General features: G+C 44.4%; 3 protein-coding genes and 1 pseudogene across 3 annotated transcripts; all 4 read left to right on the forward strand.

Annotated features, from left to right (window-relative positions):
* The first annotated feature begins 5,259 nt into the window (after window positions 1-5,259).
* On the forward strand, window positions 5,260-6,345 carry LOC123418852 (B1-hordein). Its single transcript, XM_045107153.1, has one exon. It carries the CDS (start codon window positions 5,321-5,323, stop codon window positions 6,200-6,202), a length of 882 nt encoding a protein of 293 aa, XP_044963088.1. The 5' UTR covers window positions 5,260-5,320; the 3' UTR covers window positions 6,203-6,345.
* Window positions 6,346-11,244: 4,899 nt separating this feature from the next.
* On the forward strand, window positions 11,245-12,525 carry LOC123403433. The gene has a single exon (XM_045097373.1). The coding sequence runs from the start codon at window positions 11,696-11,698 to the stop codon at window positions 12,209-12,211; it is 516 nt and encodes a 171-aa protein (XP_044953308.1). The 5' UTR covers window positions 11,245-11,695; the 3' UTR covers window positions 12,212-12,525.
* An 8,425-nt stretch (window positions 12,526-20,950) lies between these two features.
* On the forward strand, window positions 20,951-23,790 carry LOC123403442 (annotated as a pseudogene).
* A 348-nt stretch (window positions 23,791-24,138) lies between these two features.
* On the forward strand, window positions 24,139-24,909 carry LOC123420365 (putative receptor-like protein kinase At4g00960). Its single transcript, XM_045107442.1, has 2 exons — window positions 24,139-24,340; window positions 24,452-24,909. Exons 1-2 carry the CDS (start codon window positions 24,185-24,187, stop codon window positions 24,770-24,772), a joined length of 477 nt encoding a protein of 158 aa, XP_044963377.1. The 5' UTR covers window positions 24,139-24,184; the 3' UTR covers window positions 24,773-24,909.
* Window positions 24,910-25,332: the final 423 nt, after the last annotated feature.

Genomic DNA, 25,332 nt, shown 5'->3' on the forward strand with positions numbered 1-25,332 from the left:
AAGATGATCTCCCAACAAATATGCGTTACTTGCATACATGGTACTTAAGTGAATCAAAGAATGGGAGAACGATGATCGTGGTGAGTGTCCCACGGGAGTTCTACGGAGCCCCGAAGAAATCCATATCGACTTTGATGAACTCTTCCAGATGTACAATGTCGACGCCCTCGACAAATAGCTTATGAGTTGCTATTGTCTGTAAGTTTTTCAATTCGTTGTCTACATATAACTTGTTTAGTTATTTCAATTCATTGTCTACATATAACTTGTACTCTATTATGCAGAAAGAAGATTCTGGAATGCAAAAGTAGGAACATCCTAAATATTGGGTTTATTGACCCAGATAAAATACATATAGCGACGCTAACTGATAAACCGAAGGAGACGGAGGAAAACCTTCTAAGGTTTCTAACAGATCAAAATTTCTGTGACCACATACTGTTTCCATACAACTTCAGGTGAGGGTCTTTACTCTGTTGTGTCCATTCATTTATAAGTGTTATTGATAAGTTACTGACACACACACACACACACACACACACACACACACACACACACACACATATATATATATATATATACATGTGCAGCTTTCATTGGATTCTGTTGGACATTCAAATTGATAAGGGAAGAGTTGATGCCTTCGACCCATTATCGAGACCCTTGGAACAGTTCCAAAGCCTACAGGACATGCTCCAAGGGTAATTTCAATCATTCTTGCACTCTATCGGTCTCTTTCGATGATTTTCTGATATATAAATTAATGAAAAACTTAGCAAATCATTTTCCTTGTCGGGCAGGGTTTGGAAGCGGTTCAAGTGCGTGACTCCCGGTATCGAGCCTGAGAAGCTGACCTTTAGAGCGGCTCAGGTAAGTAGTAGTATGATATACTTCTATTTTCAATACATTTATGATGCTAGATTATTATTTTGATTATATATATATATTCTATTCTCGTAAAGTGCGACCAGCAGCCACGGGGATGCATCTATGCGGATATTATGTTTGCGAGACCAATCGCACGTTTACCTCTGAGCACAAGGATCACAAATACGCGTAAGCAATGAACATTCACACCTCTATTTTTACCCGTCATTCTTTGTTATCATGATTGATATTCATATTTATCTCCTCTTCTTATATAGTACACGGCCATGAGGGAGAAGTCCCTACCAGAGCAACGCGCAATTGCTGTTGCAGAGGAGCTTGCGACCTTTCTGAGGACGGAAGCTATAGATGACAAAGGACGATTTAGTGTAGCTAGGGGCCATTAATGATGTTGGTCCATGTAATCGAATAGACGGGCTCTAGTCCCAATAATTCAGATCTCCATATAATTGTATATATATGCTCGCTTGTAAGATAAGTTAATCTTATATATATATGCATAATTATTTCTATTTATAATTATATGAAAACTAATTCCCGAACACCAAACGAGGCATCACGTTAATCTCCCGAACACCTAAACCCTAAAACCCTAAAATCCTATAATAAATTAAATCTGCAGAAACTCTTTAGTCCCGGTCCGTTTAAGACCCGGGACTAAAGGGCCTGCCCCTGAGGGCGCTCCGAGGCGCCCACGTGGAGCACCTTTGGTCCCGGCTTGGAACAGGGTCGGGACTAAAGGTTAGGCCTTTAGTCCCGCCCCTTTGGTCCCGGTTGGTGAACCGGGACTAAAGCCCCTTACGGGCCGGGACTATAGGCCCTGTCCCCACTCGTGTTCATTACTCCTAGCTACCCCGTGGATACTATCACGGAGGCTCAACGTTGCGAGCTTATGATGAAATGTCGAAACCTCACTTAGAAGGCGGTTGTCGGCTCTCTTGCACCTCCTCAACCCAACTGAACTTTTCACTACCTTCTAATTCCACATGGCTATGCTGTTGTGATGGTGGATCATGTAATGGAGGAATTTGAGCAGCTGAAATTGACCACCCTACACGTGAAGGGGAGATTCAGCTGGTTCGTGCTCTCGGGATTACATGTCTATGGCAGAAGAAGTTCATCAAGCTTTCAAACTGGACGCCTCCACCTCCTCCTCCTCCGATGACAAGTCAGGGCACTCCGGCTCCTCCCCCTCCTCCTCCTCCTCCGACGACGAGTGATCAGGGCACTCCGCCTCCTTCTCCAACTCCGGCGACGCGTGAGGGCACTTCACGTCCTCCTTCGCCTACTCCGGCGCGTCAGAGCACTCTGCCTCCTCCTTCACCTCGTCGGCAACCTTGGAAGACAAACGCCACCGCTCCGGCTCGTCCGGCGCGTCCGAGCAGTCCGCCTCCTTCTCTCAAGCGGAAGAGAGATGCCTCTTTCTCTCAGACGGCTAGCAGTACAAGCAGAGTCAGGAGGCAATTCAGATACGGTCCATATATAAAACCTCTAGAAAAGTTACCATATGAGAGGACCAAGGAGGAAAACGAGGAAATATGTTGTGCCGAATTGAGGGCCCATTTTGCAAAGAAAACTCCACCTCTGAAGGAGAAGCTAGATCCGGTGATAGTGCAACTCACTATCAATCGACTGTAGCGACCACCAGCGCCTCCGTCGGATTCCAACTATGACCGCATTCTTAAAAAGACATATGAAAAGCTGTGTGGTCGGGAACTACTTCTAGTGATGCAAGGTTAGCATAACGAAGAAGTGAGAAAACAATTCCGGAGCTCGATACCGTCGTCGCTAATCATCCGGAGATGGTGGCCGGTACCAATCCCGATGGTTACTTAGGGGATGATATAACAAAAGAACAATACAAATACGTGCACGGGAAGCCTCTCGTCAAACATGGTCATCCTTCTCTAACAACGATGATGCACACATTGCTTGAGTGGTACATGAAAACCTGCAGGGAGTCTAGGAAAAACGCTATGTATGTGGCAGTGAAACCAGAGCATGAATTCATTGGACTTCCCGTGATTACTATTTAATTTGAGGAGTTATTTCAGTTATACAATCAACTGGCCCTCGACAAACAACTCATGACTTCCTACTGTCTTTAAGTATTACTTCTATAGTTAAGTCTCTAGCTTAGCTTGTTCATTGCATGTATATATAATTATCCTCACTATATATATTATGCAGATTGAAGATGTTCGAATTAAAAAAAGCAGGAAACGTCGACGTTGGATTCATTAGCCTAGATGTCGTAAATGGATTGACAATACGAAACTCAATCAAAGAGACCGATGAGAACTTGCTAAACTCGATCCTTATACATCAAAAAAAGGGAAATAATATTTCCTTACAACTTCAAGTAAGTACTGATGTCTTCTCTGTAAACTCGGTTTCTCTTACTCGAGTTTAATTAAGTAATGTAATTGATGAGTTATATATGCGTGCGCAGAGACCACTTTATTCTGCTATCCATTGACGTTGGCAGGGCATTAGTAAATGTCTTACACTCGAGACGTAAAGCCGAAGAGGATTAAGGTTTCCGGTCTAAACAAAGAGTTGCGATTTAAGCACCCCAAAGTAAGTAGTACTAGCTAGTTCCGCGTATCTCTAATTGATTAATTTTTTCTTCTATATATCATTACCATGTTTGCTTGTTAGTTTGATTGAACTCTATTCTCGTAAAGTGTATGTACCAGAAAGAAGACACTGTTTTATGTGCATACTACGTATGCGAGTTCATTCACTACTTGACCTCTGAGCGGGTCTTCTCTGAGAAACAATTTCCAGTACGTAAATAATATTCACAATCATGTTGAGCTTTATTCATATATATGCATGTATTGACCTCCTTTTTTAAATTAGATCTCGCAGATGCGGGATGAACTCCTACCATACGATCGCATACGAGCAATTCAAGAGGAATTGGCGGGATTCTTTCTTAACCACGTCATACCTAAAGACAAAGAATGCCATGTGGATTTGTTATTGGATATTAATAATTAGATAAAGTTTTGTATTAATTGTTAAAGATGTTATATTGTATATATGTAATAGCGTCGGATAGATATACAAAAACTTGTTGTTCGACCAAGCACGAAGAAAGAGAGGACACTTCTCTCTATTATAGCTAGCTAACACAATATGAAATCCCTAAATTAACCCTCCAAAAGACCCGCCATTAAAAAAACAAAAACCCCAGCTCCTGCCAAATGATGACGCATGAATGCATGCCGTTTGATCCCGGTTGGTGTTACCAACCGGGACTAAAGGCCCTCCTGCCTGGGCTCCCCGCAGAGGCCACGTGGAGGCTCTTTTGTGCCGGTTGGTAAGGGAACCGGGACTAAAGGTTATGGCTTTAGTCCCGACCCTTTAGTCCCGGTTCTTGAACCGGGGCTAATGGGTCTTTGGAACCGAGATAAATGAGTCATTTTGTACTAGTGTATGGGGTGGCCAATAAATGAACTAGTGTATGGGGTAGAGGATATGTCCCTAGATCGATGGTCACCTGATCCGTTGCAAGTTAGTGACAGGTGATCGGGCCATGACTGTACGGTCGGTGAAATAGTAGTACAATCGTAAAGGTCAAGTAATCGGGCCATGACTGTGCGATCGGCGAAATATCCTTTTTGCGGGGTTTTTTTTGAAGGGGGGCGGGGGCGGTTGTCATCTGGGGTCAAGTCAGATTACATTTAAGTTTTTATACAATTAAAAAACACATTAATTAATCAAACGTAATGTGCTTAATTAGACCGACCACAAATATTCCTACAAAAAATTGATACAAATATATAATACACCAATATTTGTGTTAAGGATAGATAGATGTTAGTAACTTGTAAGCAATGACCATCTTTTAAAAGGGAAGGGAATTCGATGAGTCATGTCATGATCTATAAGTGTCAGTTCATCTTATCATCTCGGAGAACAATACAAAGCTAGTTTTATAAAAAACAGTCTAGTCTAGAAGAACAGTCCACATGTAAGGCTTTAAAAATCGAGCATATCTTAATAACCCACACACGATTGCAACTTAGTCCTACAAAAGTTTTGCCTTTCTTGTTTCTCGCTAGCAACCTATACAAGGTTCCAAAATCGTTTGCAGAAGTGATACTAGCTTGATAAGTGCGTGACATGTAAAGTGAATAAGGTGAGTCATGTATACCAAACCTCGGGATTTCTATACTTTGTGTATGATCATATGCACAACTAAAAAGCAACTTTGATGATCAATCCAAAAGTATGTTTGTAGCTTCTGCAACCTAACACAATGTACCAAAAATCCATTTCCAAACATCCAAACACAATTGTTAAATTTGATGCAAAGAAGGAAAGAGATGAAGCCATGGCTACTATAAATAGGCATGTAGTATAGAGATCATCACAAGCACAAGTATCAAAACCAAGCAACACTCGTTAACACCAATCCACCATGAAGACCTTCCTCATCTTTGCACTCCTCGCCATTGCGGCAACAAGTACGATTGCGCAGCAACAACCATTTCCACAACAACCCATCCCACAACAACCACAACCATACCCACAACAACCACAACCATATCCACAACAACCCTTCCCACCGCAACAACCATTTCCACAACAACCCGTCCCACAACAACCACAACCATACCCACAACAACCCTTCCCACCGCAACAACCATTTCCACAACAACCACCATTTTGGCAACAAAAACCATTTCCACAACAACCACCATTTGGGCTACAACAACCAATTCTATCGCAGCAACAACCATGTACACCACAACAAACACCACTCCCACAAGGACAACTGTACCAAACGCTTCTGCAACTACAAATACAATATGTTCATCCATCTATTTTGCAACAGCTAAACCCATGCAAGGTATTCCTCCAGCAGCAGTGCAGCCCTGTGCCAGTGCCACAACGTATTGCTAGGTCGCAAATGTTGCAGCAGAGCAGTTGCCATGTGTTGCAGCAACAATGTTGCCAGCAACTACCCCAAATCCCCGAACAATTCCGTCATGAGGCAATCCGTGCAATCGTCTATTCTATCTTCCTGCAAGAACAACCCCAACAGTTGGTCCAAGGTGTCTCCCAACCACAACAACAGTTGCAGCAGCAGCAAGTCGGACAATGTTCTTTCCAACAACCTCAACCACAACAAGTTGGTCAACAACAACAGGTACCGCAGAGTGCTTTCTTGCAGCCACACCAGATAGCTCAGCTTGAGGCGACGACTTCCATTGCGCTGCGTACCCTACCAATGATGTGCAGTGTTAATGTGCCGTTGTACAGGATCCTGCGAGGCGTTGGCCCCAGTGTTGGTGTCTAATGATAAGAAATCACCGTTGTCTAATCGATGTATATGTCGATGTAGCGGTGACAAATAAAGTGTCACACAACCTTATGTGTGACCGGCCCAAACTAGTTTTTAAATTCTAAAATAAAATATAAATAAAGTTCATGATGACTACCTGGAAAGTTTCTCAACAAGTTGAAGTTGTATTAATTCCCAAACTGAACGACTACGTGAAAAGACAGTCACACCATGTTTGTACATCCACCCCTTTGCTCGAAATGGCGTTCTTTTGCTGGACAGCCGAGCTTCAGAATCTGCCGTCAAGTTCCTGAGATCCATCCACAGATGTCGTTCACATTGTTCGCCATGGCCTCTGACAATAAACAGCCTCTTGAGGAGCCTCTTGCACCTGCAAGGAATCATCGTCGTTTTGCAACAAATATATATAGTGTCCTCACACTCTCAAAACAACAATGTACCATTACTAGAACAGCTCATGAATGATATCACCATTCAAATCAAATCTATAACAGCACAGCAAAACACTACCAGAAAACTCATAGCATGTTCCTTCGGACGGGCCTCCAAACGGCGCCAAAACCAGATACATAGATAGCTCACAAATAACAGCACGTTTCCCAGCTTCTTCTACTAAACCTAGCTAGGAAATGTTCAACGAGATGAACTCATGGACATTTTGTTTTTGACAAGTATCTAAACAAGAAAAACTGTCAAAGTTGAACAAAGCATGTAGATATAGATTACAAGCATGCCCATCTCCCCATCTTCAAAATTCAGCACATCATTAATGATATGAGAGGCCGAATAAGTAAGGTTCAGCCTAGCTAATTAGCTTCAAGATAACCATTCTTGCAGGAACTCCAGCGAGCAAGCTAGCTAATTAGCTTTAAGCTAACGACCAACTCGCAGCTGCGTACGGACGTAGGCAGGACACACGACGCGAGATTGTTTGATTGTCGATTTCTATTGCTTTGTTCGATTTTAATCAGGCCCGGTCTCCACTCTGCCAACCGCCGTGTACTTTCCGACGAGACACGCGTACGAGAGCGAGTACTTCCGAGCTGTGGAGATGAAGCAACCAAGCAGCCTATGCTAGGTGGATGGATTCTCACGGTACATAGCACATGCACGTACGTCAACCAGCCGCCGTCGCGATTGATCGATCTTGGCAACTCGACGGAACACACGCAGGCGAGAATACGATGATATATATGATGGCTATGGCAGCATGTCCCTCTCGATTCTTTTTTTATTATTGATCTCTCGGTTTCGATTGCAATTGTTACAAGGTGATCAATACATGTTAATTATCATCACACAAAGTCCATCAACCTACTTAAGGATCCTTGTGCTATTTTCCCGTAAAACCAACACTCGCCTAAACAACACACGTACAGTATTGCTCAAGACATCGACACAGACTAAGTGTGTTCCCCTCCTTGAGTAATATAAACAAGCCAAGAATTCCTCATCATGAGGTACTGGAGTGCCATTCCTCACTACTTCAGGAGTTAATTTAGCAAGGTACCTGAGCAGCGCTGCTTAATTTCCGCATACAAAACATCAACTGAAGCAGGATTTCTGAATGGGGTAGCAGATTTCCAAGACTAAGAACAGAGCAACTCGTCAGGATGCCTTCTATTGGTTCTTGTAAAACACTTGATCCAACAGGAATCCTTGCGGCTCATGTGAGTCCCAGTTCAAAAACGGTTACGTGAAAATGTTAAAAGTCAATGTCTTAACACACTGAAACTATAGCGCACGAATGTGACTATATATCCCATCTTCTATCTGGGGATAATAAATCCACGTTCCTAATATCTGAACATTATTTTAGGAGCAATGTTATACTCTACGAATTGCAGGAGCTTCCTGCTCTTCTAATCTCTCACAGAAAATACAAAGACGTGAGTAAGGTTCAATTATTTCCATGTCTTCTGCTTGAATGCCATTACTGTATACTGCAGGAGTTTCATGTAACATGAAAATTTATGTCATACGACATTAAAATTAATGGAGAACAAACTTGTACAAATGTGTTGACATGGTACATTTGATGGGGTGGATGACTGCATCCCATCAGACTTGACACACGGACATCCCTAACTAGCTAAATGTAACCCCACAAACTCTCCCAAACAACGATGCCTTTTTGCCTGGGAAAACAGTTTAACTCATAAACAGTATAGGTGCCAGTTTTCTTATGGTTCAATCTGCTTTGTTAAACAGTATAGCCCCATTTGAAAACAGAGGTGCAGATCTCCAGCAAGATAAATATGTCGAAACTGTTGGCTTTTCGCTGAGGATCGATCGCATCAAATCACAACAAACACACGCGCACAAATAGATTATAGCCAAGGGCCCATATTGTGCCCTTTGTTTTTCACTTTATTTCTCTTGTCGGTGGTACAACTTTGCAGCCCTATGCCTGTGTATATAGACACACACGGCTGGAACAAATACAAGTAACCCGACTTGACTTCGACTTATAACCTTCTAATGCAAACTCCCACGTCCACATACACGTCCTAAACGGACTAGTATTGCACCATGACTCTGTACACAAATACTTACCTAAACTATTCACCAGCAACGCCGATTATACTAACTAATCCTAACCGCCACCACATTCTAGCATCATTCGGACTCAACATTCCAAAGCTGATTACCGCTGGCTACTACTAACTCCAACGTGACACACGGAGTAGACTAAACATAATACTACTCAAACTCTTACACGTGAACATGTACTCCTAGTACATGGAAACTAACTTAACCAAAAGGAATGTTTGGATTATTCCAACATTCACCCCCTAATCCAAACATCTGATTCCTTACGTGACAAGACACACAAACAACCGCTGTTCCAACCACATCTATAGTCCAGGGCAGGACAGCTTCACCCAATGGCCACGGTCATCGTAAATATTCAGTCTCTCCAGGCACACGCACAGTCCAGGGGACCGGACTCGATGCTTGTGCTACATACTTCAACGGTACACCGATGATACAGGACCAGACATCGTCATGGAGTTAAGCATGCAACTGGTCGGAGAATGACAGGAGGTCAAACTCTGAATACTGTCACCAACGAGGAGGTGATCAACTTCGGTGGGATTCTCCTAGGGGTCAAATAACGAGATGTCGAAGTCACTACAGGTATGTGCATGGACACTAGCAATTTTCTTTTGCACTTCTCTGAGCATGAGATTTTAGACAAAGCTTATAACCTAGTGATTTTGCTTGGTAGTTCAGGAAAACAAATTGCAAATTCTATTAATGCACTCCTAGATCTAGAAACAGATAGAGCTATAGATATAATGCGAAATGTGGCAGCTCTGAAACCTATGAATGATTCCGATATTATCAACCTAGGAATATCAAATATACAAAGTATATGTGAGGACCTTATACCCGGGTCAGCGCACGCTGGGGATGAGGAGGATGAGGACATGATTTCACAGGGGTATATGGTACGTTTGGAATCATCAAACTCTCTGGCTTCAACACAAAATACTGAGACCGAAGAGACACTGAACGATAAGCCTAGCCGACCCTGGAAGAGGTAAATTTATCCTATGACCGCAATTCGCAGAAGTGCGCGAGTCAAACAAAAGAAAAAAATTATGATGAAAAATGGAAGGAATTTTTTGGAATAGAAGAGGTCTTGCAGACTTTGCTAAGAGGAGGTTCTTGTCGGAAACATCGATAGAGAATAAATTAGATTTTATGGCCTTACTAGAACCGGGTAGGGATAATTTCAATCCACAGTTTCTAAAGAACATTTCAGGGGGTATAGATTTTGATTGGCATTGCTTACCACCAAGGGGGCGATCCGGGGGATTCTCCTAGGGGTCAAATGTGAAACGTTAGAAGTCCTTGATATTTTATATGGTGAATTTATCGTCAAATTTCGGGTGAGGTTGAAAATTGATGGTTTTCGTTGGGCTCTTGTCAGATAATCAGAAGGAGAGAGGAGAAAAATAATGATAATTTTGATGCTAGATGGTCATACATGTTTAACATGATTATTGAAAGTCTTAACCTCAGGAAATTGATCTAACCGGGAGACAATATACTTGGGCAAACAATTTACCCAATCTAACATATGAGAAGTTGGATAGGGTTTTGACCAATGTAGAGTGGGAACAGAAATTCCCGCTTGTCATTGTCCAAGCTTTGAAGCGAGCTATTTCTGATCACACACCAGTGTTGGTTTACTCGGGGGAGGCGACACATGTGGGCAACAATAATATTTTCTCTTTCGAACTAGGTTCGTTTGAGAGAGAAGGATTTATGGATCTTATAGCTGCTGAATGGGATAAAGGAACCGGTGGGATTTCTAGCGTGGAAAGATGGCAAAGCAAAATAAGACATTTGCGCCAATTCTTACTAGGCTGGGCTAAGAATCAAAGTGGGTTTTATAGACTTCAAAAAGAAAAACTGATTCAGCTAATCAATAATTTGGAATTGAAAGCTGAGATTTCACCGCTAAGCAATGCTGATAGGACTAGTAAATATGAGGCTGAAGAGAAGCTTCGGACTTTACTTTGAGAGGAAGAGATTAAGTGGGCACTAAAAGCTAAAGTGTCTACGGTCGTTCACGGGGATGACCACACATCTTTCACATGATAGCCAATGGCAAACGAAGAAAAAAAAATATTGCAGCTTGAGTAGGATGAGGCTACAATTATTGGGCATGAGAACCGAAAATTGTATATCTCAAACTACTACAAAAAATTATTTGATGCTCCCGAAGCTAACACTGTATCATTAGATGAATGCGTTATAGAGGACATACCTCAACTCAATGATGATGAGAATGAGGTGCTTTCAGCTCCGTTTACCGAGAAAGAGATGTTTGAAGCAATCATGCAAATGAAACAAAATAAGGCTCCTGGACCAAAGAAGGAACTTTATCAAAGTGGGTTTCCTGTTGAGTTTTACAAACAGTGTTGGCACGTTATCAAAAGCGACATTATGTCCATGTTTCAGGATCTATTTAACGGGCAACTTCAGTTATTTCACTTAAATTTTGGTACCATCACATTATTACCAAAGAAGGAAGAGGCCACTCGCATTGAGAAATTTAGACTGATATGGTTGGTCAATGTCGGTTTCAATTTTTTTACAATGGTTGCAACGAGTAGGCTGGTACAGATAGCACATTCGGTTATACAAGATACTCAAACATTCGATAGGCCGAACAATAAAAAAAAGAATCAGAACCTAATTTTTCTGCAATCAAGAGTCGGATCTCGGTTTATCTATCCCTACTAATAAAGCACCGACGGCTTCTGCCATACGTCACGGCGTTTTTGCAAAAACGCCCTTGTACTATTCTATAATTAAACCCGCAGTCCCCCAGCCGCCTTCATCTCCCGCACCCACGAGCAGCCCCTGATCTGCTCCCCGCGCCGCCGACCCGTTCCTCCCGCCGGTCGCCGTCCCCGATCCACGCCGGATCCCGCCGCCGGCGAGCTGCCGAAGCCGTCGCCCCCAGCCATGCCTCCTGCGGAGCTCCGCCAGATCCGGAGCGCCGCCCCCGCGAGCAGCCGCGCCGCCCTGCCTCGTGCGCCTCCCCGCTCTCCCTGCCTCTCCTTGCGCCGCCGCCTCGCGCTGCCGCAGCGCGCGCCAGCACCCGCCCCCGCCGCGCGCCTCGCGTGCCAGTCCCTCCAAACGCCGCAGCCGCCTGCTCACCGAGCACCTCCGCCCCGTCGCGCCCTGGATAGGATCCAGATCGGGCTCGCCCTCTACGGCCTCGTCTGGCTCCAGCCGCTCATCGGCTTCCTCCGGCCCAGCACAGTGAGGCGTCTCAACCCTCAAGGCGAGCGCGGCAAAGCCGTGGCTGCGGAGGTAGTTCGGCTCGACACGAGGCCGGATGTGGAGGCGGAGCGAAGCGACGGCGGCTCAGCGGCGAGTGGAGATGGAGGCGGACTGAAGCGACGGCGACTCAGCGGCGAGTGGAGGTGGAGCGAAGCGATGGCTGGCAGAGATGGCGAGGCGCCAGCGGCGGCTTAACCCGGCGGGGTTGCAGGGCAGCGCATGGAGGTTGCTTGAGGCATACGCACGCGCAGGGCGAGGTAAGACGCCGAGGTGGAGCTGGGATGGAGCGAGGCCGGCTCAAGGCGCGGTGATGCTGGCGTCGAGGTGCACGGCAAAGAGGCGTTGGGCGAGGCGGGAGCGGCGGCCACAATGGAGGCCGACTCGGCGAGCGGGCGAGACGGGAGCAGCGGAATTGCAGGATAATGCTGGACACTGTCGGATAAAAAAAACATACGCTGCAGGTTCAGCAGGTCATAGAATGAGAATGGGAGCTCCTTCATGCCACTAAAGTAGCTGCCGAGGTTGACGGTTTCACGGCCCGAAAATTTTCTTCTCACTGGCTGCTGGGGGTGGCCGTGTGCGCGGTCGGGGTGGCCAACGTCTACATCGGCCTGCACACGTACCGGGAGAGGACCGGCAGGAGCGTCGGGCTCTGGACGACGCTTCTCACCGCCGAGGTCTCCGCCGTGGCGCTCGTCTACCTTCTCCAGGACAGGTGGAACCACATCGTCCGGCAAGAAGAGGCGGCCGCCGGGGACGAGCGGCGGTCGGAGACCGAGACATCGGAGGAGCCGTCGTACCCGGCCAACGACCACAAGGAGGTGGCCGTGATGCCGTAGCATGACGATGGGAGCTCGCTTGGGCTGAAAAATGCAACACCGATTCTGTACAGTTCATGTGTTTGGTAAGCTGCAGATTGAACAACTTTTCAATGATAGTAGATATAGAAAACAACTATCAGTGCTGCATTTTCCCTGGCCGGGGACTGATCTAGGATAAAAATCCTTACCGGGACGCACTTGTAGCCCGGAAATGTTTATGCAAAATACATTTATTTTCACATTGCTTGGCATGCGTCTAGATCATTCGATTTATTACCAATCCTGAAAGTTGTACTTCTGCATGCCGATAGTTTCAATCGAATAGCTCTTGCTAGATATTTTCCGTCGTTCATTCCATCCAGTAGTTTGATAGCTTTGTGATTATTGGGAGACAAATGATCTGTCTTACAGACTGAAAATAATCTCATCCAGTAGTTTGATATTTTGGTCATTATTCCAACAAATTGATCCGTGTAGCAGATCGAAAACAGTCGGATCCTGATGCAATCATGGCCTGAGATTATTAACGAGTGTGGACATATATAAGGTTGCTTCCTACTGGTACATAACTATTTTTGGCCATCATTATGAGAAGTAATACTTTACAAGCTCTATTAATAAACATCATAATTCATGAGTGTTATTTCAGAAATTGACATCACAGCAGTATGATCCTCGCTTTTGTGATCCTGTGATATGGGGGCATAATGATTTTCAGTTATTTTCATGCCAACACATTCAATGTTTTATGTTCAATGTTTAATAATAGTCATTAGTCCATTAATGTCTTTTAAGACGTGTTTTCATTACACAAGCTTAACCATTGCAGTTTCATGTGTACATAAGCTTGTAAGACAATTTTATAAAGTGATTTCTGTATTGTTTTTCTATGCATCCCCCACTTGTTATGTGGATGGTTAAGTATGTCTATATAAGCTTTACCCTGCAATCAAGTTCCAAAGTTTCAAAAAATATGTATTATATGAAGTTTCAAATTACTTTCTAAAAGTATGATGCATCTCAAAGATAGTTACTGGTTGTGTCCTGAATCTAAGTAGTACACAATTGTTGAAGGGTTATGACAGAATCAAAATTTCTAGCATTCATTTTCCAAGGTATCATGAATTCAGAAACCTATTCATCACAGAGATTAGGGAGTTGTGAGAATATATGTGTCACCGTAGCAACGTACGGGCATTGTCCTAGTAGTTTACTAAAACGGTCAAACCGTGTGAGGCTGGGGATGGAAGCTAGTCCATGGAAATGCTCCATAGACATACTTTTCTATCGCGTGTCAGTTTATGGTCAGGCAAGTTCCTATCGCGTGTCACTTTCCTACTTTTCTCTGCCCAGACTGTCACGTACGTTGCTGGGACTAAACTTTTCTACTCCTGCTTTAGCGCGGCTTGGAGAGAGAGCCAAAACACAGGTCATCGGTCAGGGTGTAATAGCGATTTGACAAGACCAAGCGAGACACCGACATAATTGTCTGTAATACCGATTTCCTAATTTGTTGTGTTCAATGGTTTTTTGTTTTTGTTTGACTAGGTGTTCAATGGTTGGTTGCACGCTCAGAGTTGGTGAAAGATTTCAGGAGGAGACCAGAAAATCTGCTATCTAGTAACTATTACTCCATCTCATAATATAAATATAAATATAAATCTATACCTAATCTTTACTAATAATAAAGAGTCTATCGCTTCTGTCGGAAACCCGTTGTGATCGTTTTACAGAAAAGTCCCTTCATTGTTTAGATTCAACCCGCAGTCCACTGTTAAGTGGAAAAAGTTTTGATTTTTAAAAAGGCCCTAGGCAGCGTTGGGCTGCGTCCATCCCGTCGTTACCAAGCGCTACCACTCCGGTGCATCTCGCAGTCCGGTCCACCTCCTGCCCCGCCCGCCCCGCATCACCGCTCGTCGCCGACCACCCCCCGTCACCGAGCGTCGCCACCGCCCACCCTCCTCCCGTCGAGATCCCCCCGATCCAAAAATCCATCCATCGAGTCCTCTCCTTGATGTCCAAATCGAGCCTGCCTGCAGCCTCCTTGTGCAGTTGTGCCCCTCTCCTCTGCCTGACCGAGCACCCGACCCGACCGTCCTTCGTCACTTGCACCCGCGGATCCGGCCGCCCCTTGACTTCCCCGTTGGTTGCACCTCCCTGCGCTGCCGCCCTACCAAGCTCCAATGCTGGAGGATCTCCGCCGCCTAGATCCACATCCCTACGGTCGGAACTGGTACTCCTCGAGGAGCCGTGTATCCTTCGCATCCCGTCGCCTACGACTATCGATGTCGTCAGATCTGCTCCAGTTTTGAGCACCCCCAATCTTTATCCATGGGAAGCAACAGGTCATGTCTGGCTGGTGCTCCAGTGTTGGATGTTAGACATGCTTTGCACTGCACCACACAGGACCTCGCTCTGAACTTTATTGCACAAACGCTCGACAACATGGTTCTGTTAGTGACCGAGGGACATGCACTCGACAGCATGGTTTTCAGAAAAATAATTTTTTCCTCAGTTTCTGAATGACCCAGAGACCACGCAAGCATCAATGAAATCACACAGTACAGTTTTATAGCATTAGGTCAGATAGAGAAGAGATTTAGACCAACATACTTATGTCTCTCTGATCAGAGAAATACTGGGAATTTAAATAATGTGCTTTGGTGAGTTTTACCAACTTTACATTTGGTGATTGACACATCAAGTTTTCCGTTGCAACGCACGGGCATATGTGCTAGTAATAATAAAGCGGCTATTGATTCCGTCGGAAAACCCACCGCTGCATTTTTATAAAAGAGCCCTTGTAATTTTTGTATTCAACCCGTGCTTCATCATTTATCTGCAACGCAAAAGGAAAAAATGATTCGCTGCAAAAATTATACCCGTACGCATCGCCTCCTCTCGTCGACCCTGGGCCACCGTAGCCTTTGCCGAGGCCGCCGCGGCCGACCTCAACCGCCACCGCTGCCGATCTCAACCCACCCGCCTCCGCGGCCGTAACTCTCCCCGCTCACTGCCCCCGTTGCGGCGCTCAAGCACATCGCGTCGATCCTGGTCCACCCTGACCTGTGCCTAGGCCGCTGCCACACCACTCGCCGCCGCGGCCGACCTCAACCACCACTGCTGTCGATCTCAACCCACCCGCCTCCGCGGCCGTACCTCTGCCCGCTTCTGCCCCCGTTTCGGCGCTCAGGCACAGCTTCTGGATCAAATCAACGCGACAGCTATAGTGACAGGGGATGATGCGTCTGCTCGATGCAGAACGGAGGCGGCGCGACGGAGCGAAGTACTTACAGCTGGAGGCGGGCCTCCATGGCTCACACGGGGAACTCCGAGGTTATGGCACGGCAACGACGACTCCTTATGGCCAGATAGAGGCGCCTAACGCTTGCTCCCCTCATCGTACCCCCTCCTCCGGTAGGAACTCATCATCTGGTGAGATCCCCTCCCCATGCCTCCAACCGTGTGCCAAGCACCGGCAAGAAATTTTGTTTTGTGGGGATTTGTTTGCTCATGAATGAATGTATTGAATGTACGATTGTATTGTTGTAGAGACAGAGAATGAAACACCACTTTCAGTTTGTCATTTGATCCCACATTCTCTACCCCATGAGTGAAATAAGATAACAGTCCATTGATCAATTCACGTAGCCTCTTTGTTTTGCTTTGCTTGTCCCGCTCAATTTCTTATCATGGTGTAATTAACAATGGATGGGTTGATTTCTCAACAAAATAGGACAGGACTGACTGCATTAGTTAGTTAGCTTATTATTTTAATAAATTAAAATGATTATAAAAAGACTAAAAGCGTGTGATATTTTTTTCTCCCGTTGCAACGCACGGGCCCTTTTGCTAGTAATATAAAAAATGATTCAAACATTATATTAATGTAGACAATTGTCTTATATTATGTGACGAAGGGAGTACTACTTATAAAATCATAAGTTTTCTGAATCGAAATGATCTGAACCGTCGATCCATCTATATTCAACATGTCACACTGCTCTAATAATGTATTCCCAGATTATCAATAATTTGAAAACATTTTAATTGCATTAATCTAATTTGAATACAATAGTAATTGCATTACACACAATTAATCTTAAAATCAACATCAATTACCGCTAATATTGGCAATAATATTACTGTCAAACTGGATGCGTTGTGCACGTACATGTTTACTAGTTATAGAAAAGATTGAGAAATTTGGATAAATAATTCTATTTTTGACAAAAAATGCCGAAAAGTCATAGAAATTCAGCGGAAATTTTGTAGAAAGGAACCCTTTCACTCGAGTCATTCACAACCTGATTTCCTCTGGAAAATTTGACCGGTAACTACAACGTTGTAGGGGTCAATTCTAGCGCACAAGGATGACACCGACTACATAATTGTTTGTAATTGCAAAAGAAATTGACAAATGTGATAGCAATTTGTTAATTTGTTGTGTCCACCGGTTGTATGTTGGCTCTTCAACTATTCCACAAAAGGGCAATAGTTTACAGATAGTTGTAGCGAAGACCCTATAAATTGTGGAAAAGCTCACGGATTTTCGAGAAATCACAAAAATAGTTGCAGAATAATCTCGACAAGTTGAAAAAATCACTTGAACTAAGGGACAAGTGAGGAAAAATGTATGAATTCTTTTGACGCGTCCCCCCCCCCCCCCCTTTGCCGAAAGCAACCCTTCAATCAGCACCATTTGCAAACTCGTTTCTTCTACAAGGTTGAATACTTCTCCCCTAGAGCAATAAACACCAAACGACCCAAGCATGGTTAATTGAATGGGAAAGTAAAGATCATCAAGACTCATGAAAATTTGACCCGCTACCACAACAATGACTATTGTGACTATGGCTCAAAGGGGCTCTTATTGAGGGAATAGCTAGTTTCACTCATGATCCCGGCCTAGTCCTACATGGCATCTCCATGTCGAATTGTAAAAATGCAGGCTCGGTTGAATATTCAATCACCTAACCATGGTCAAAGTCAAGCAGCGGACTCTAAAGAAGATGGCCGAACTGTTCCGTAGATGGAAGAAGAAGCTATGGAAAAACTATCTGAAGACAAAGAAAGTGCCAGTATTCGAGGGGTATCTAGCCAAGCAGGCGAATCACTGGAAGGCATTTCAAGAGTACAAGGAGTCAGAAGATGCCCAGGCATTATCAGAAAAGAACAAGAGAAATGCCGACAAGAAGAAATATCACCACAAGCTGGGGCCAGGGGGCTATGAGACTGCCATCCCAAAGTTATATATGTAAATCCCAAACAGTCGAAATAGGCTTTACCACATCTCAAAATAGGCTTTCGTTGAGTTATATATGTAAATCCCAAACAGTCGAACTGATTCAAAGTGGTGAGGAAACCCTCATAAAAGCAGGTCAAACAAAATAACGACATCCAAGCGAGTAGCAGAAAAGCTATCAACCCAACGCCAAGCACAAACAAAGGAGATGCCACACCTAAAAAGAGACAACCCAGACTATTGAGCAGGAACGGAATCGTGCCACCTTGCGAAGCTACCGGTCACCATTGTACCGAACACACAGAGCCATCTCAGGAGATGGCCGACTGCACTCTCGCTCCAAGCCATGGAGCACGTACCCAACCAGGAGACCGCAAGACCGAGACCGGTGTCAACGGGGACATGTGTATAAGATAGGAGACCATCGGGACCACCCACGCCAGAGTTGAGGACACTACATGCCAGGATCAAGGCATGCCTAGAGCCGCTGGCCTGTTGCAACGAAAGGGAACGAGGTTCCACAACGACACCGCCAAGAGGGTGACAATTTCACGCATTGTCGCCGTTGAGCCTGAAAGAACCACTACTAGTGAAAACACTACATAGTAGCGATGGTTTTTGTCCTACCAGTTGCGTGGGGCTCAACGCTACTGCTAGGGCGCTACAGCTAACATTTAGCAGTAGCGTTTTTTCTACACGTGTACGACTAGTGGTGATAGTAGTAGCGCTGGTTCTACCCGCGCTACAGCTAAATAGCAGCAGCCCTTGTTCCTCTCCCACGCCACTACTATATATTTCTATTTTTTTATGTGTACATTGTTATATAAATTGAATCCATTCACTGTAATCTAATCCATTTCTATCAAATAATATAACAACTCCTCAATATGGTAACTCATCATCGTACACATGACAAGTATCATGGCTTCCTGATCATAATGGTCATCATAGTTATATATGAACTCATCATCAAGCATATCACAAGTTAACCAACACTAACCAATTCTTATCATTCTAGTTAGATAAATCATTATCATTATAGCACATGACGAGTACTCTCCTAGATAAAATAGCATTAAAGAGGTAAACTCCTCCACCTCCATTAAATAGCATTAAATAGACGTGGACGACGAGGCATTTATAATAACTTCATAAATCTTAAGATGATATGATGGTTTAGTTTTTCGGAGGTACTCATAATATGCATGCACGTGTTTATAAAGATGAATATATACGCGTATATATGAACACTTGGTTTATTTTGTTATAAAATAGACTATTTTGATTGGCCCAAAGGGGCATGACCTAAGGCTGATCGTAATGAAAGTATCATAAGCAGTATCATGCATGTCAACTAGGCTTATTTGATGATGTGATACACCATTAAATAAGGAAAGAATGGATGTGGTATCATATTATGATACCGTATCATATTGTACGTCGCATTACTTTATGTCATGCATGACAATTAGTAAGGCAATTTAGATACTAAGTTATGATACTATGCATTACGGAAGCAGTATCATACACTAGTATCATATGCATGATAGTAGTATATGATACTCCTCATTATGAGCAGCCTAATGACCTAGCGAGCTTTACGCTTACGGGTCAGAGGAGGAATTTTGGGCAGGAGACGCGGTTGTATCCATTTTCCATTCATGCATGGGCTCACTTTTCAAAGCAATCAATGCCAGGGTGTAATTGGATTGATCCCAAAGTACTCCCTCCATCACAGTTTATAAGGCATGCATGTGTACCTAGACCGTCGATTTGACTTATATAAAATATGTTGTTTAATATAAAAATTATATCATTAGAAAATAGAACATCCAAAGTTTCTAATGATATATTTTTTATAATATATGCCTCTTATTAAGTTGGTCAAATTGACGACCTAGATACACGTGCGGGACTTATAAACTGAAACGGAGGGAATATACGACGATTCTTCTCTCCTTGATGCGAAAACGACGAGAAACACCTGTGTCAAGCGAGGACCGATGAAAATCGGGGTCAATTCCAGCGCACGAGGGTGACACCAACTAATTAATCGTCTGTAACAGTAGGTTTTTGTTTTGACAAATGTAATACTCCCTCCATTTTCTTATACAAGGCCACTATAGAAAATACATTTTGCATCTATATAAGGCCACCAACAATAATCGAGGTAACATTAATGATGTTTCCTCATACTAGCAACTTGTTTAATAATTGCATGCACGTATCATAATGACACTTAGCTACTTTCTTCTCACTCATTCATTGCATGCATGCAGCGTATTAATGATTCCGGATAACGAAAAGAAAACTTGACTTTCCAAGCGGTCATTAAATTTTGCCTTGGTACCTGTAATATGAGTTTGTGGCCTTGTATAAGGGAATGAAGGGAGTAGCACTTTGGTAATTTGTTGTGTCCACTGGTTGTATGGTGGCTCTTCTATTTTTCCACCAAAGCCCAACCGTTTACAGATCGGTCTAGTGAAGACTCTAGAAAATTGCGGAGAAGCTAAATAATTTTGGAGAAATCACAAAAAAAGTTGCAGAATAATGTCGACAAGTTTGAAAAAATCAACAGAACTTAGGAATGAAAATTTTGTTGAGGCCTTTTTCCACCCCTTGCCGAAAGCAACCCTTGAATCAACGTCATTGCCAACCTGGTTCTCCCTAGCTAGAAGGTTGAACATTTCTTCCCTGGAGCAATAAACATCAAAGGCCCTAAGCACAGATAATTCAAAGGAGAACTAAAGATCATCAAGGCCCTTAGGACATTTTGCTCAACAGAGCCACATTATTAGCAGCGTAGAACTTGACTCTATTTTAGCTCAAAATTTTCATATATTATGGGATGGAGGGAGGCAGCAGGAAGTAGCAGTCACTGCAATGCCTTCTTCCACCTTGGCTTCTTTGGGCTTCCACGTCTGGGCGGCTAGCTTGCTCACCCTTGCTGCTGGGATAAGGTTCACAACTGCTGCCACCGGAGACGATCAACCGTCATGCTACGCGCGGGACGCCACCGACACCGTCAAAACCTACATACCGTGCGTCGCCCCGAGCTGCACCGCCTTCGATAACTACACCACGGGCAGCGGCTACGAGCGCAGCCTCCTAAGTCTCCTCTCCGAGGTCCCGGCCAACGTCGCGCGAGGTGGCTTCTTCAAGGGGACCGCCGGGTCAGGGTCGGAAGACATGGTGTTCGCGCTCGCTACGTGCCAGGCGGACCTACCGCCGGCGGAGTGCCAACGGTGCCTCCGGTCAGCGTCGATCAACCTCACCCGCTACTGCCCCCACAGCAAGAAGGTCATGGCTGCCTATGTCGGCTGCATGCTCCACTATGCCGGCCAGTCGTTCTTCGGCGTCGCTGCCACCGGCCTTCTGTTCTACGATCACATCGCGGAGGCCGACATCCTCGATCGCGACCAGGAGGCATTCAGCCGCGTGCGCGCGGCGCTGTTCGACGCGCTGCGCGGTGCCGCGGCCGCGTCGCCCACGCTGGCCGCTGGGGGCAACCTCACGTACAACGGCACGCACCGGCTGTACGGACTGTCACAGTGCACCGGGGATCTGGCCGGCGGTGAGTGCTCCCGGTGCCTCGTGGACCTGGCCGCGTATCTCCCGGCGCCGGGTGCACGCCCTGGACCGGCAGACATCCCGTGGAAGGAGGGAGCGGCGGCGAAAGCTTACAGTTGCTATATTAGGTACGCCCTGCGCCCTTTCTTCGTCTCTGACCTTGCTCTGCCCTCTCCAGATGCAACTTCAACGACTACTTCCCAAGGTACGTACTTAATTCTTCCCCACACCATAGTTCTGAGAAGTTATAGCTAGGGCTACTCTCATGTTTTCTTATGGGAACTCGGATTCTGAGAGCCATTTGTTGAACTACTCCACTTGTTAAGGAGAGTTCATTTGCTGAAAGAAACATGCAAGATTGAACTTTCAAATTACTTCAGGAAACAGGATACAAAATACAGGAGTGGTAATTGCTATTGTTCTTGGCATCGTGGTTATCTTTCTCTCGATACTCGTCGTGTATCTGTGGAGAAAAGCAAGAGCAACACAATGTGAGCTATATACATGCCTTTTAATTTCTTTTGCGACCACCATGCAAGCTAAAAGGGGATAATTTTTGCGTATCACAAAATATAGGTTAGATAAATTATCTATCATCATTTTATCTTCTATTATTTTGCCGAAGTATAAATTTAACATTTGTTCGAAAAACTTATTTAATAAATATATGGTGGTTGTGTGCCTCACAATGATGCAAAGGCCGGGATTGTCCTCTCCTTTTCTAAAAGATAATACAAGACCAAAAGATAAAATTATATTTCAAAACACAAGGATCTGACTTTTTTCCTATGCAGATGCCGAAGAAGATGATGACGCTGGATCACTTCTCTTTGACCTCCCCACATTACGAAAAGCAACAGGAGATTTTGCCGAAAAGAACAAACTTGGGCACGGAGGCTTTGGCGCAGTGTACAAGGTACACTACCTAGTATTAGTATGTTAATAATTTGATGGGCATACTACGCGTCGACCGGCGAATCTTTTTAAAAGATTCGCCGTCTCGCGAGCCTTTAAAATCGTTGATACGAGCTGTGCGTATTGTCCTTACAACAATGTCTTTGTTGCAAAAAAAAATTTCTCTAATTTCCTGCAACAAGGTCCATATTTCAAAAATTGCGTAACCGCTTTTTCTCCCATTTTCTGCAACAAACCCCTACAAAAATTGCAACATCTCTGTTGTATCTAGTTTTCTGCACCAAGACGCATGTTGCAAAAATTGCAACAAATCTCCGGCCGGCCATGTGGTGTAAGTGTGCAGTCATCGTTTGTTGTCACCATTCTGCAACAACTTCATTGTTGCAAAAAAAACCATGAGGAGGAGAGACGTGTGTGGTCAAGCAGCCTACATGTCTAAGCAAAGGAGGTGGCGGACGCCGTGCTCTAGATCGGTTGGCTGAACAGAATCATTTCCCTGCTCTGATCCTCTAGCTCATTATCTTAAGAATTGAATTAACATTCAAATTACATTTTTTTTGGAATCTAAGGATTTAAGGCCGCTCAGTTTACCATCATCTCAGTAGATACTATTAATATGGCCATACCTTTTCTTTTACCATTAAAATTAATCAAATTTAACTTAGTTTTGTGATATTAAAAACAAGTGGAACCATTTTCAGGGGTCCCTGTCAAATGGACGTGAAATAGCGGTCAAAAGACTAGACAAGGCTTCAAATCAAGGCATACAGCAGCTGAGAAACGAACTCATATTGGTGGCCAAACTTCGGCACAACAACCTGGCAAAGCTTCTGGGTGTTTGCTTGAAGGGACAGGAGAAACTGCTCGTGTACGAGTACATGCCTAATCGGAGCCTTGACACCTTCCTTTTCGGTATGATTTCATAAGAAAATATCTTCATCTATTCTTTCCCTAATTACAATAGAAACATAGCTGTATACCTACAATTATGTAGAAGCTGGGAGGCGTGAATTACTAGACTGGGGAGCAAGGCAGAACATCATCCACGGCACGGCAAGAGGCCTCCTCTACCTCCATGAAGACTCTCAGATAAAGATCTTACATCGAGACCTCAAGGCGAGCAACATCTTGCTGGACGCTAGCATGATCCCCAAGATCTCGGACTTTGGTTTGGCGAGACTTTTCAGCGGCGACAAGATGACCAGCATGACAAGCCAAGTCGTTGGGACGCTGTAAGCTAGCCCAACGAATTTGCCATACAATCTGGAGTAGGGTTTTTACTTTCAGTGAGATTTTGATGAAATTCACCGAATTTCATTAATTTCAGTACACACTGAAATATTTATGTTTCGGCCAAGATATTTCGGCAATTTCACTAATACCCAGAAAATGAAATATCTCTAAAATATTTTTCAAACATTTCAAATACTTAATTGAATTCAAGTGAATATTTCGGTCATTTGACTGAAATGAAAAGCAAAATCACTGAAATTCACTGAACTATAGGTGTGGTCCAAACCAAAATGAAACTGAAACTGAAAACCATATTCTGGACTGAGGCTGACCTGAGCATCCTGCTGATCTAAAGTAACTCCTCCATCAATCTGCAGAGGTTACATGGCCCCGGAGTACGCCGTGCTTGGCCACTTGTCGGTGAAGCTAGACGTCTACAGCTTTGGTGTCCTGGTCCTGGAGATCGTGTCAGGGAGGAGAAGCACCGATTTGTTGGAATCCATGGAACACGAAGAAGAATCCAACACTTTGCTCAGCTACGTGCGTACATATATATGTTTCCCTGCTTAACATAGAGATTTCCTCGGGTATAATGCAACATTTTGGTCATTAATCAACTATGTGCTTACATTCTGTGATGATGAATTATAGGTGTGGTCGAACTGGAGCAGAGGAACGCTACTGGAGGTCATGGATCCGACGCTAGATGGCGAAGCCCCAGAGAGCGAGACGCTCAGATGCATCCACATCGCGCTTCTCTGCGTCCAGGCGAACCCGGCGAACAGGCCAACGATGCTGGACGTCCTCGTCATGCTTCATGGTGAGGTTTCGGACTTCCCGGCGCCGACAAAGCCTGCATTTACGTTTTCACAGAGTGAGATGATGATGAGCTCGGGAGGTCTAGATAGCCATGGAGAGCTTGTGATTTCCGTAAATGAGATGTCCCGCTCTGAGTTCCAGCCGACGAAGTAAGATCAAGCATATATTGATAACCACAACGACCAAAATTTGTATTAGGCTGACATCGGCCACGTTATAACATTTAGGGGGGTGATGCGCGCCGGCCCAGATTTTCGGCAGGCCGCGCGCGGGCCGCAGGATCCACCAACCCCGCGTCGTCCGCACCGTTGGATTCACATACAACATTTTCCTCCCTATGCAGCAAAATTTCGAAGCCATGCGGCAATTTTTTCAACGGTTGCAACAAAAAACAAAATTTATAGCAAAAAAAATATATACGTGATCGTAGCAAAAAAAAGAAGCTGATGGTACGTGGTAGCAAAAGTCAAACACCGGTTGTAACAAAAATTTACGTGACGTGTATGCAACTTTTTAGTGAACGGTTGCAGCAAAACATGATGCCGGTTGTAGCAAAAATTAACACGGTTGTAGCAAAAAGTAAAAAACATCAATTGTAACAAAAAAATTCGACGAACTAGAGTTGCAACCAAACGTATATGCAGCTTTACTGCGACAAAATATAGTAAAAAACGTTTGCAACAAAAATGACGCAGGTTGCAACATATTTAGAC

The sequence above is a fragment of the Hordeum vulgare genome, chromosome 1H, assembly GCF_904849725.1.
Source record: "Hordeum vulgare subsp. vulgare chromosome 1H, MorexV3_pseudomolecules_assembly, whole genome shotgun sequence".
Classification (NCBI taxonomy): domain Eukaryota; kingdom Viridiplantae; phylum Streptophyta; class Magnoliopsida; order Poales; family Poaceae; genus Hordeum; species Hordeum vulgare.